Source organism: Lissotriton vulgaris, chromosome 3_1, assembly GCF_964263255.1.
Source record: "Lissotriton vulgaris chromosome 3_1, aLisVul1.2, whole genome shotgun sequence".
NCBI lineage: Eukaryota > Metazoa > Chordata > Amphibia > Caudata > Salamandridae > Lissotriton > Lissotriton vulgaris.
Genome location: NC_141689.1, coordinates 1863780448 through 1863795140, shown reverse-complemented (window position 1 = coordinate 1863795140; position 14693 = coordinate 1863780448). Strand labels below are relative to the sequence as shown.

General features: G+C 42.7%; 1 protein-coding gene across 1 annotated transcript in view; it reads right to left on the bottom strand.

Moving 5' to 3' along the window:
- LOC147728555 (uncharacterized) overlaps positions 1 to 14693 on the bottom strand; it is a 703293-nt gene that overhangs the window by 405722 nt on the left and 282878 nt on the right. The window contains exons 10-11 of the mRNA XM_086962332.1: positions 11580 to 11644; positions 5045 to 5151 (exon numbers count right to left, since the gene is read on the bottom strand). Coding sequence (XP_086818458.1) covers positions 5045 to 5151; positions 11580 to 11644 — 172 coding nt within the window. The remainder of the gene's footprint in view (positions 1 to 5044; positions 5152 to 11579; positions 11645 to 14693) is intronic.

Below are 14693 nucleotides of genomic sequence, written 5' to 3'. Positions count from 1 at the left end.
GAAGGTCAAGAGGGGCCCTCCAGTTAGTAAACACTGCCAGTAATAGATCAGCAGGAGAGTCAGGCCTCGTACCCCCGTCGTTGCTTTGTCCAGGCCTCAGGGCGCCATCTTAGATCGACGGCATCACACCCGGTGCTGGTCTTTAAAGTCAAATTTAAGGACAAGGAACAGCTCCAGGTCGTCCACTCTGAACGCCGTAGCTTCCGCGATGACTTCAGATTATGGATTATCCCAGTTTTACTGGAATCCGCACGGATAATCAGGATGATATTCGGGATCGGGCGCGGAGCTCCGGGCTCACGCTGCCTACCTCCGTGGCATCCAAGCCACGCCCCGACGTTATAATCCTCATGTCTGCATATACTAATGGTAGCTTCTAATTTCACTTCATTAAAGTCTTCTTCTGCGGTATCAGATCTGGGTTAAATCCATCATCATTCTTTAGCTCACTTCGCCACCCCAGTTCAGACCCAGCCATATGCACATCAGTCTTGACCCTCTTCCTGATGGGAACAGTCCAGCCTGAACTGCCAAGCCAGGTCTTACCTTAGTCAGAAAAAAGCATCCTGGGACTTTTCAGGGTAACACCAGATCTCTGTACTGGGTTGAATGTATGACATTGTTCTGCATTCTGTCCATCAACTGTTGTTTTTGCATTTAAAACCCCTAATGAGCCAGGCTAGCTTGAATCCAGTGGCAAAGTGAGCAAGGGTTTTATGCGGAACGTGCCTTCAATGACAAAAAACGTTGAAACCAAGTGGAAGAGGTTTTGGGCTTCGCGGCGATGACACCAGCTGTCATCTCAGCCTTGTTACGTGGTACCATAATTGATGTTTCGAGTTCCGATGGGACTTGAGCATAGTTCACTATGAGTCAATTTGTCAGCTACATCAAGGATTTAGCCATTCAACAAAACAGTTCTCACTCCTTTCAAGTAGAATCTTCCCACAATATGTGAACGACCTGCTTGGGGCACTATGACCAGAGCATGCACAGCCATTCTAAAAGAAGATCAAATGGGTCTCAACTTTTTTTTTTACTAACTTTTCATAATTGTTTTTTAGTATCAAAATCATTACTCTACACACTTCACACCACAGGGTAGGATAAATACAGGACAGATGAGCAGCTGTCATGTAAAGAGTCTGAAACACATTCTACATTTTATAGTTATGATCCCCCATGCATAATTCGAGTTTCACTACCACCTTGGTACCATGCAGCTAAACTTGAAAAGCCCCTTCCATCCCAATTATTGATATATGCATCAGCTTATTATCCATTAGGAGGATCATCAGAAAAAGATAAAAAGAAGCAAATCAGTATTCTCCACTTGTATACAACTACTCCCACCTTTGGGACTGTTCTTACTCAAAGTATATGGAACGTCTCACCACAGTCCATTCCAAGGCATTAGATCGCCACACAATATCCAATGGTTTTACGGTTTACAGTAAATAAAAAGTAATTCTCATCCTAGCTAGCGAACAGACAAGAGTATTGTAATTAATGTTTCTTTCCTTCAGCTTCTTATGCAGACCTGACCCAATAGCGGCGGTCAGTATTATGAGCCACAATTTAACCTACAACTCCTTACAGTATCAGTAAAACTTCACAACATATGTAGTATTTACACTTTGACATCTCAGACACGCATCATCTTCAGATGCATAAGTCATATGGGATACCTGGGGTCAGACAGGCCCCGGGCAGTAACTTGAACAGCACAATTTTAAAATCTAGTGCAATAAGAATCCATTAGGGCTCTACTGCCGCCCACCTACCATGCTTTCCTAGCTGCAATCGGTCACAAAAGGGAGTCCTCATGCAGTGCCCTATATAAAATGGATACCATACACTTGCTTTAAGTTAGGCCTATTAGTTTTAGCTTCTCTTAGGTTTTATGGAAACACTAGCCATGTCATTCTAATTGCTCTCGTAAGGCATGGATACACCAGGAACTGACCCATTCAAACTTAAGAATAAAGCCCTTCTCAAATATGTGACTCATATTTGAACACCCTTCCTGAATGCATCATTTAACCAAATCCTCCTTAATAGGAGGCTGGCCCAGTCGTAGAGCCACTGGGTTAGAGCGTACATTCCCTGGTTCTGTTCTGGTGTCTAATCCTCATGTATGCTATCAGCATAATCAAATAGGTCATCTCAAGAAGCAGTTCCGTTTTTTCAAGACCAACATAAGGCATGTCTCTCTTGCCACAGATGCCGGCTAGTTGTACTTTCTCTGAATTGGGCTTGTTATCCCACCTTTGGTCCAAGTAATGGCGCTAGTAAGCCTAGCAGTACAATTCAAAATTAAGAAGTGCAAAACCACCATGCTCACAACACAACAGTGTTTTACTGTTGCTAGTTTAATCTTGGAGCGTGACCTAGCCTTATAAAAGAAGACACAATACTATCTAATTCACTTTGGAACCACAGCCATCATTCTTTAGAATACATAGAGGCTCCTAGATAGGGCTAAACTTTAATCAAGTTAACGTGTCTCATCAATGCGCGGGGTAACTTAACCTGGAACTCGCCCGATCAGCACAACCGCTCCATAACACTAACAATGCTATGGTCTCTAGAATATCTTGGGGCCGGTGCACTACTTGAGTGTCGAGGCACTTAAGAGTTCCCTACTCAAAATGAGGCCTTGCATCTTGTCTTACATGTTCTAGTGAACCAGGGGAAACAATTTGGATTTCTGACAATTCATAACCAGCTCAAATACTGCTTTGAATCTACGTACGTAAACCAGTGTGCCATCCACATACATTGACACCACATGGATTGCGTCTTCTATGCTGATCCCCAAAATCCCATTGAACTAAGCAAGGTCTCCATCAATGGCTCAGGGTCCTGTCCCACTTATGAAGAATCCATTCAAGGCCAGGCATATGTACATTAAGCATCTTTCCTGTAAGCTAGTGCTACTGCTAGCGCAGACATCTACAATAATAGTTTTAATTACAAGCCTTAACTATTAAGAATCTCTTCCTGAGATGTAAACCAAACCAACTCAAAGTGCCGACAAACCAGTGATATTGAAAGCTTTTTTTCCAGGATCCAGCCGGTGTAGCAGAAAAAAACAAGCATTTTATGTAGCCCTTACCAGCAGATTGCAGGCACATTCATATATAAGCATGGCAGCTAAGGCAGTTCTCCACCACTGGCAGACATAAGCAGAGCAGCCACCTGGTACAGCCACCACACATTTGTTTTTGAAAATATTTTTGTAATAACTTATATGTATATAGAATTTGGCTGTTTGGTGACAGCACGTCTGTCAAAACTAGAAATGGTGTGTATCATTGTATATGCAATTCCCATAGAGAATTTCAAGAGATGTATTTGAGAGGACAGTAGATCAAACATAATCCCAAATATGCAACAAGCGTTCAATAAGTGAGCCCCAGAGCAGTGTTTACGCTTGCTGTAAGTCTGAAGTTACAAAGCTAACCCTTAAAATGGTGTAGCAACCTGAGCATGTGTCGTCACCAGAAGCCCAGCTCATCTGCCTGTATCAAATTAAAATGCTTGCGCTGTAAAAGATACGATAGAAAAATAGACACTTTGCTTGGCCACGAATGGAGACAAAAGGGGGAAGGAGGACCTGGTTCAGCCATCCATGTTTACAAATGAACCAACGTCAGAGGTTTCCAATATCATCCAGGCAGTCCTAACATTATCTTTGCTTGGCACTTTGCAGAACAAATACATCTCGGTTATTTGAGAGTGTGCCTATCTATGTGTCTGCTGTTGAGCCAAGACAGTTTCATCTACCTCCGCCCTCATGGACAGCTCTCTCTTCCAATGCGACACCCGAGGTGCACAATCACTTCTCCTCAATATTGCCACTTCCTTTAGCCAGTGCGGGGAGTCTGCATACCATCTTGTTTCATTTGGTTCTTCTCAGTAACACCAACATAATAAAACTGAGCTTGTTGTCCCATATTGTTCTGGGTAGGAGTGCAATAGAAAACGTTTGTTAGTCCATCTTGAGACCAAAGAAATGTCTAACTATAATTTCAACAACAGTTTCAAATTCTTGTGAACAAAATAATCTAAACTATTTAGCACCCAAATCAATGTAAAAAGCAGGTTTGCTGCAACTGTCCAAATTCCATGATTCATGCACTGTTCTACAATGTTACTAAGAACAACTTCTTCTCAACAAAGGACCACATTCATCTCTGCACAGCATTTTAATAATACGTAGGCAACAACCATCCACTACACCAAAGAAAAATACCAAAGTCAAATCACCATCATGCGCATGGATCTAGCGCCTCATTCAAGCCTGCTTGCAAAAGCACATTTCACATGAAGCAGAGCACATTTTTTCCCAATGTACTGCCACATAAGTGCCTAAACTTAGGCTACCTACTGTAGCTGAAAATGAAAACGTAGCACAGGTGCAACACAATGTGGTATGCTGCTGGCCACTAGCTCCCTGGTAACGGGATGCCACAGGTTTGAGAATGTGAAATGTAGGGATCGGCAGTTGAAGTGAGTACAGCTTGTGGCTGCAAGTACCTGCTTGTTCTGCCTTAAAGCACTTGCTTTCCTCTTCTTACCTGCGTGAAGTGGTCCTTACACAAACATGAAATGGCAAACCACATAATGCACAGCACAAGTGCTGCATCAAAATTGGTTCTACAGAGGAAATGAAGTTAATTATGAAGCAAATACATTATCAATGGTATTGCATACATTCTGACTAGCTGTGACTCGAATTTCGATAATAAAAACACACACAAGTCAATATCCTTCCGACAACGTGAATAAACCTAATACTAGGGCTTAACCGAACGGTGTGTACTGTAGGGTGCCAGAACTACTGGAAGTTGGCTTATGTCAATTTGGCCACTTACATTCTATAGAATCCAAATGTAAACACCGCGCATAACCCCCTCCCACACCACCCTAAGACCGCATGGTACTAATACTGCTTGTGATGAACATGACACTGTCTTTAATCATCCTTGTTATACTTAAATACAAGATTAACAATTCATTATATAAAACTTTCACTAACCTCTTAATAATGCTCTCAGCTGTTCGTCTCCCCTTTTCAACAGCGTACGGACCTCCAACAGCGCACACAGCTGTGGCTCTAAACCCATCAAAATAGGTTGCACAAACCTAGTAGGGAATTTATGTCAACAGTTAGTATTTGTAGCACCATCTTTTCACAATAACACACACGGTTAAAAATGAATAACAAGTTATTTACCTTCGGTAACACACTTTCTGTTGGAAACGTTACCTTAGAATACTCCTCTGGCCTGTCTGGATTTGGAAACATTTCTCCAGCAATGCTTCCAAGTGCCACTAGGTGGCACCACGAGGTTCTGTGCTTATTTCATAACTATCCGGAAATGATGGAGTGAGCCCCATACAGGTGATACTGCTGCAGTGAAGAGGTGGATACTCTAACGGAAATACCACTCCTTAGAATACTCTTCTGTTCTGACTGGATGTGGAAACTTTTCTCCAGTAATCTTCCCACATGCCACTAAGTGGCATCGTGCGGCTCCGCGCTGGCTCTAGAAGTAACTGAATGGAGCCGCATATAAACGGACCTCGTGCTGACATAATTTTCATATTTTTATATTTCTGCGTAATTAGACTTGGAGTATGAACCTTAGTTGGTACCACTGTGTTGATTAGTAATTTGTGACCGTTTTTATTGACAAATAGACAACTTCACAGTGAGGAGGTGGGATGGCAGTGAGAAGTGCGCTCAGATCAAGTAGCAATCAGAAAGAGTTACTGAAGGCAAGTACCTTGCTATTCCAATAGATATTTCTAACTGCAGATTCCTTACCTCAGAATAGATACAAACGTAGTACCCCACCAGCAGATTGTCTGTGGAGTTGACTCAGTTCACAAAGTGTCAGTAGTGCTTCATAAATATATGCACTGATGCCCAGGTCACAGTCTGACAGATTATCAATGATAGGCACTCTGCAGTGGAAGCATCCTTAGCTCTGGTGGAGTGGACTCTGTTTCTTGGCCAGTGCCTAGCAGATCTTAATGCAAAGGATTACACACCTCAACTGGGTCCTCTACTGCACAGCCTTCGATTTCTTCACCTCAGAGAACCACACAAAAAAGCTGATCGTTCACACAGTGTTGCTAGGTACAAGTAATATAAAAGCCTAAAGTCTTTCGGGTTCCAGTCAATGAAGCCTCTCCTTTTTTTCAATGGGTGGCAAAGAACACCGGTAGGGTGATGGATTGCCCACTGTGAAAAGGCATTAAAACTGTAGGTAAGAAGTTCAACTGAGTCCTCAGCACCAGTTTGTCCAGGGAAAAGGTGGTGTAGGGTGGTTGCAACAACAGAGGCTTAAGTTCACTCCCTCAATGAGTTTGAATAATTACAATGAGGAAGACGGTCTTTAAAGCTAGGAGATGCAGCGAGCAGCTGAGAAATGACTCGAAGGGCGTAGACAAAAGAACCATCAAGACAAAGTTAAAGTCCTACTGTGGCATTACCAATGGTTTGGGAGGGGGGGACGACGACTATCAAACCTTTCGCAAACTTCATCACAATAGGTGATTCAAACAAGGATGATTAGCCTGGTAAATGCAGAAAGACGAAAATGGCCAACAAATAACCTTAAATAGTGCCCACTGCAAGGCCTTGCTGGTCCAAACATATTTGCTTATTAATTGTGGGTCTTACTAGGCCGGAAATTTGTCCCAGTGCCCTGAATAAATAGACTTAGTGGAGGGGGGCATGATATCCATCCATCAGTTCAAGCAGTAGATCACATACAGTCAACTGCTGTCTCTCAATGTCCACGAAAGGGGGTGTAGATTGTGCACTCAGGTGAAGGACCTTTCCACTGCTGCTGCAACAGAATATCATCAAAAGGGGTTGCCTGATCGTAGCAGATGCTCATGTCCAACAGTTACAGGTACCACACTCCAGTGACCCACTTCAGAACCACTATGATGGCTTAGTCTCGGTCATTCCTGATCTTTTTCAGAACTTGGAGCAGGAGAGGGAGGGGCGGGAAGTCGTACAGGAGTCCTGCATTCCTTTCTAGCTGGAACGCATCTCCTATCAAGTATTCTGGAGTAAACTCCAATTCACAAAACATTTGACACTGTGCATTCTTAAAGGTGGTGGAAAGATCTAGTCAGAGTTTATCCCCACTGTTGGATGATGCCCTGTGCCAACTTGGGATGTAGATGCCATTCCGATTCTGCCAGATGCCATCTGTTGAATTTGTCCACTCTGGTATTCAAGTACTCTGACAGGTGGTTTGAGATAAGGAAAATGCCCTGATGTTCCAATGAACTCTGGATACGCAGAGCCTCCTAGTGCAAGTCTCAGGACCCCGCTCCACCCAGTTTTTTGCAGTAACACATGGCAGTGGTGAAAACCTGCACCAGCCTCCTCTTGATGGACAGTAGGAAAGCCTTCAATGCCAGACGAATGTCCCTCAGCATTAACAGACTGATATGAAGTAGAACTTCTGTTAGAGACCAGAGTACTCCGACCTCCTCCTCCTTCCCAGACGACCGACCAAAACCAATAGTGACCCATCCGTCATCACCCTCAGCTACAGATGGGGAAGGTAAGGTTGTGTGCCACTGGACAAACTTAAGCAGCCACCACTACAAATCGTACGCCGTATCATCCGAGATCTGGATGACACCTGTCAGATTTCCTTGATGCTTTGCTGATTAAAACTTCATATTCCATTGCAAAGCCTGCAGTTGCACAAGGAGGATACAGGAGGTTAGGAGGCCAAGAAGTCTCAGTGCTGCTCTCACTGAGATACAAGACTGAGTCAAAATAGCAGGATCATAGCCTGAATGTCCTGGTCTCATTGCAACGGAGGGAAGGCCCAGAACTTCACTGTTCGGCAAAGGAATCAGGTGTAATTTTGGCTCGTTGATAAGGAACCCGAACAATGTCAACAGGTTTGCTGTGGTATGGAGGGTTCTGGGTCTGACTCTGGTGAGCCCAACTTAAACAACCAGTTCTTGAGGTAGGTGAAAACTGCATCCTTGACCTCTGAAGGTGGCAGCAAACAATGCCATCATGTTCGTGAACGCCTGTGGTGTGCCAGTGAGACTGAAGTAGAACACGACAAACTTCATAAATGTGCTAATTCAAGAGGTGTTGTTGTTCTGTACGCACACCAGTCATGTCTCCTGTAATTACTGAGGTTACACATAGTACATTTTTAAGTCCTAAAAAGAAACAGGAACCTTTTTAGAGAAGATTAAAACTAGCACCTGTCTCTCATACTCTCCCACTGAGTTATGCTCACGAGGGTAAGTGTGTCAGGAGTCAGACAAACCTATCAGAGAATTTCTCATCTATAGGTGATATTGTAGAGCGCCCTCCCTCAACCCATGAAATTAGTACAACCACAAGCATGGGTATTTTCCAACTTCTATTTAATATGTTCCGTTCTCTTACAAATACGAATGAGACTTATCACCATCATTATAAACAACTCAGTGTAAGAATGGATTACAGGGTGAATGCTACATGCACTGCAATCGCACTTCATGACACAACCAATTAGTCTAAGCTGTATCTACCTTCTGAATAGCAGGTTTATAAGTTAAGTATTTTAGAATATTTTATGACGAGCATACCTGTATGCCATGAGGCCAGCAAAAATCTTTCACAGGTTTGCATCAGTTCAAAGCGATGGAAACATACCCAACTTACCCATGCACTGAAAAGTGCCCTGACTGTTATGCGCCTTTGGATTGCGGGGGGCACCACATGGAGGGCATTTGCAAAATGAGACGTTATGTGGCCTGTCCAGTGATCACACGGACCCGGAAAGTGCACAAAAATGATGCAGTAAAAAAAAAAAGGTTGGATCCATTTTAGATATGGCTTTCATTCTCCTCAGTTCTCCAAACATTTAATGACCACTGACACCCATCACCAACTTAGAAGTACTGTTGGGTAGAAAGTGGCACCTGTACGTTTAAAAGGGCATATGTACGAATCTCCTGGATATGGAGAAATGTACAAAACCAACATGGCCCAGTGAGCCAGTGAGTCTGTGGACTGTCTCAGGGACAAATGACGAGTTAAGATGTTATTTATCGCCCCTGATAAATAATAACACCACGGGTTACGTTACTTATCGAGTGCGATAAATAACGCATATTGCGATTTCATGGGAAATAACATGGATTTTGGTGCTTAACGCACCAAAATCTGCATCATACGCTAAATATGGCATGTTTTCCCTGCTAAATTTCGGCAGGTCATTAGGATTCTAATGCAGAAAATGTGCCTAAACATAAATGTCTCAGGCCCAAAGGTGAAAATCATGAGAAAAAAAACTAGCTTAAAAATCATTGGCAAGCTCAATAGGTCTGGCCTTAGCAAGCCTTCAATTACTTTTTTTAATTTATTTGTAAAACCTATGCAATAGACATGAAAACCCTAGCAGTAAAATAAAAAAAAATACTGCACTTTAAAGGTGGTGTACGCAACATTACAAAAACTAATGAGCAGAAACAAAATGACTGATTGGCATACCAGCCGGGCACCAAAGTAGGCTACTTTTTCAAGAATTACAGATCTGTGATACCATGTGCCTGGGCCGTATCTTTTTCAAAGGAAGTGAGCAAACAAACATGTTTGCTCCTTTAAGATGACATATTGTCAAAAGTGCGTTGAGACTGAAACCGAGGCATCAATATCCCCGAGGCCAGATTTCTACTTTTAAGGAGTAATGAGCATGATGTCCTCACTCCGCCAATTAGCTTAAAAAAATCAAAACCTCTAGATTTAGGAGTATAGAATATGACGGCAATGTGATTAGCTTAAAACTAACAACAATAATATTGTTCTGCATGTACCACTGGCCAGGGTCCTGTGACTCTAGTGCACAGGTGTTAACTATTACCTATTTCAATAGTGCTCAATTTATCTAATGATAAAAAATGGAGCTAGAGCTAGACCACCAAACTGTTATTGTATGACTTGCAGGGTGCACACAATCCCAGTCATAGTTGATTTAAAATTTTAAAAAACTAAAGTTCATACCGTACAGTGTATGGTTTAATTTGCTGAACAGTGCACGTATTTTAAAATGAATTTCAATATTCAGTGACTGACAGTGTCTCTTTATGTGCCATCAGGCAGCGTTGAAAGAGGGTTAAAAAATGTCTGTGGGGTAGTAGATCCATAAAAGGAGGGTGGCCAAAGAAGCGCAACTAGGAATTCTGGCCAAAATGCATGCCCTTGCTCTTCAATGCAGCTTAAAACATGTGAAGTAAAAGATTGTGCTTGGCATAGTGAGCCACCAGAGGAGTATCTGGGAGCCTCTGAGTTTTGTGATATTGAATGTAAGTACATCACAAAACAACTAACCTAGGTCTAAAACAAGCCAGATCATTTGGCCTTGCCAATGCTTGTCAGTATCAAAAACATGAGTAACAAGAATGATGTTATTGTGAATAATCAGAATTGAAAATGTTTCAAGCATGAAAATATGAGACTGAATAGGTGTGTGGAGGGTTAATTGTTCACAGAACGTCCCAGTCACCCCCATTCTCCCTTTCCCACCACTTTTCTCTGCATACTCTCACTTCCTTAGATTTGTACTAGGGGTGGGCGGAAATTGGCAGAATTTGATGACTCCGCGTTACTCTTTTAACACAGAATTCGGGCCAAATTCCGCCAATTGCTGCGTTGTAGAATTTTTCCAGAAAGCTCCAGAAATGCAAGCTGGCGAGCAAGATTTGGCATCCCCTAATGTGATTTCTCTAGTGCAGGTGGTAACGGTCAGAGGGCTGCTTCTCGAGTAGATTTGCTGCTGCTTGTGTAGATTTCCTGCTCGAGCGGCAGCAAAATCACCTCGAATGGCTGCACGCTCTTGCGCACTGAATGGTGATGTTCGCACGGACGTTTCGGCGTTGCTTGCACTACCGGCGCTAAATTGCAAGGTGAGCATATTTTACGCCCATTGGCATAACTCAGAGGAATTTCACAAAGTTTTAATGCAAATTTGCAGAATTCCACCCATATAGAAGTCATACATAGCCTGGAGTTGAGCATTTTGAAAATTTTGTGTTGGCAGAAGGCAAAACACGGAAATATGGTGTCAGTGTATCTCATGCATGTTGATAAGACATTGATTGCATCTAGATAGTGTTAAAGGTCGCAGAGAGCTCAAGCAGGAATCGGGGGAATTTTTATCAAGGTAAATTACTACTGCAGTGTGTTCAACGTCTCCCTCACCCCCTGCCCCAAGTAGGACTGATTAACTTAATTTCAGGATTTAAAAATAAAACGAACGAAAACTGATCTGAGACAGACTTAAAATACATGTATTGTTAACCACAGGACAAGAAGCATTAATAATGCCATTTATGCGACTGTCTGACACTACATAAAGACTAAACACTGAAATTATTTTGGTTCTCTAACAGCTCCACAATTTGTGCTAGAAATGTCAGCCCCAGACAGTTTACATCAGTCTAAACAAAACACTTTAAGCAAGCATACTGGCACCAGTAGCAGCGTGCCACCTTTAATCTCTCTGCAAAAATAACAAGGTGAAAAAACAAACCTTATAATATGAAGTGGGTGGAAACCCCTTTGCGCTATGAACTGTAACTGCACCTCCATCAACACCTGAAAAGATAACAAAAACAATAGCAACCAATATCAGACCACTGTAAAAAAAATATTATTCTCATGTTGTCAACACTGCAAATCACAGCACATTTTTGTTAGCTGAAATCGTTAATCTTGATTAAAAAAAAGTATTACCAGTGAATATATTGAGGGGGGTGACCACTAACACTGAGCTCCAGGACATTTTTTTTAGGTCAAAGCCTACCAGAAGGTGCAGCTGTCTGGTTTGCTAAAGACATCGTAGGGACCTTCTGACAGCTTCCCTCGGAATGTATTCTGCCTGTTGCTCACCATTGGCTTTGTGGTTTGTAACTCACATTTTGTGCCTTTCTAATTGCAGGCTTTATTTGTTTTAGGCTGACAAGGTTTCATTTGTCACTCCCAAGGATCAAAGTCTTTTCACACTACCTCCGCTTGTATTCTTCAATGAATTTGCCTTTCTGTAAACAGACCTGTACACCCTGTTCTTATTTTGTCACATTTGCTGTGCATTCAAAGAAAGAGGTCAAATATCAGGCTCTGTCTTCCGAGGGAGCTTGGTGTTTACTTTTCCTCCTCTGACTTCTAAGTGTCAGGATTTATGTGACAATCTTGCTGGATACTGGGGGTAGAAGAAAGGGTTTTTCTAGTACACAACATTTAAATGAATCAGAATTAGTAAAGCACAAATGTAGCACATTTTTGTTAATTCTGAAGTGTGTTGGAAACAAATACTTTAATATGATCAGAACAAATTGATACACAAGGTGATGCCATTTCCACACATTATCATTTTTGTGCTGTATGGTTTTATGTAATGGTCATTTCAATTGAAAATGTGTTGTGTGTAATGGCAGCGTGCTATCATATCATGCATAATCCACTCTACACCACTCCACTCCATGCCTCTCTACTCCGCACCACTCTACTCTATGCCAATGCACTTTACACAATTTCATTCTACACAACTGCACTCTCTGCCACTGCACCCTACACCATTCCAGTCTAGGCCACTCCACTCTACTCTACTCTGCACAACTCCACTGTATACCACCCTGCACACCATGACAAAACACTCTACGTCATTGCACTCTACTATGTATCACTCCACTCTATGCCCTGGCACTCTATGCCAATCCACTGTAAGCCAGTCTAATCTACTCTGCACCACTGCACTCTACACCACTTACGCCATGACTCCACGCCACTGCACTCTACCCTGCACCACTCCACTCTATGCCACTTCACTCTACCCTCCACTCTATGCCACTTCACTCTACTCTGAAACAATCTAGTCTATGCCACTGTAGTCTACAACACTATACTGTAAGCCACTGCATTCTGCACCACTGTACTCTACGTAATTGTACTCTAGGCCACTGCACTGTACTCTACACCACTGTAGTCTATGCCACGGCACTATACTCTGCACTACTGCACTCTATGCCACTGCACTCTACTCCACTTTACTCTACTCTGCACCACTCTATACCACTGCACTCTTTGCCACTCTACCCTTTACAAATACACTCTACACTACTGAATTCTAAGCCGCTGCACTCTACGCCACTATACACTGCAATGTTCTACACCAATGTACTCTACACCAGTCCACTCTACACTACACCACTCCAATCCACTGTATGCCACTGCATGCTACTCTGCACAACTCTACTCTATGCCACTACACTTTGAGCCACTCTAATCTACACCACCCTATGCCAATGAGATCTATGCCAATGCACTCTACAACACTCTACTCTGCAACGCTGCACTCTACGCCACTGAACTCTACACCACTCTACTTTGCACTAGTGCATTCCATGCCAATGTACTCCATGACACTGCACTCAAAGGCACTCTACTCAGGATTGCTCCACTCTACGCCACTGCTCTACGCCACTGGACTCTACAGCACTATTTTATTTATTTATTTATTAAAAAGTTTTTTATAGCGGGCACATGACCCAAGCGGGTATCAGGGCGTTTTACAAGAGGGTTGAGGAGGATACGGGTCGATAAGGAAATTAGGCAATATACATCATGAGCAATATTGACATGAATACGGGTGAAAGTGGGCTGTGACAGAGACCAGGTAGTAGTTACGACAAGTTACATTGGGAATAGCATTAACACAGTAGCGTGCGATACAGGGCTGTAGCAGAGGGCAGTTGGTAACACATTACGCTAAAACAGGCAGGGTGGTGAGGGAGAGAGGCTACTAGTTCAACAAATTGTTCATCAGTGGAGCCTTCACTTCCCTTTTGAATGCAAAAGTTGATGTAATCAGTCTTGTTTCAACAGGTAGGGAGTTCCAGATTCTCAGGGCAGAGCCGGAGAAAGTGCGTTTGTAGGTTTTCAGTTTTTTAAATTTCTTTGGCCTAAGGAGCAGAGTGCTGGGTCTCCTTGAGGACCAAGCACTACCAGATAGTTCAAGCTTATTTTTCAGGTATAGAGGGGTGTTGAAATGAAGTGTTCTATGGGTCATGCATGCAATTTTAAATGTATCCTTGCCTCGAGTGGGAGCCAGTTGAGTGATTTCAGGTCCTGCAAAATGTGGTTTGATTTCTTGGAGCCAGTGATAAGTCTAGTCGCAGCATTCAGAGATGCTTTGAATGGGGCTAGGTAGAGTTTAGGGAGACCACATAGAGTGGCACTTACATATACAAGTCTTGAAATGACAAGTGCTTGCACCTCCGATTTGAAGTCATCTTGTGGGAGGTAAGGTTTGAGTTTTCTTAGGATGCTAAGATGGTAGTTCGCTCCTTTGGTCGATGCGCTAATGTGGTCATGCGTGTTTAGATTCTTATCTAAAACAACACCCAATGATTTAGTGGAGTTAATAATGTGTGGTGTGCAGTTGAGAGCAGTGAGGAAGTTCACTACAGTGGGGGTTTGCCTAACTGAAATGAGGAGCAATTCAGTTTTAAGAGCATTTAGTTTGAGGTGGTTGGCTAACCAGTTTAATGTTTTGTGCAGGGTTCCGTTGAGAGACTGGATATCTTCTGGTGAAGATAGTTTCATGTACAGTTGGGTATCATCTGCATACATGTGGTATTGGATGATG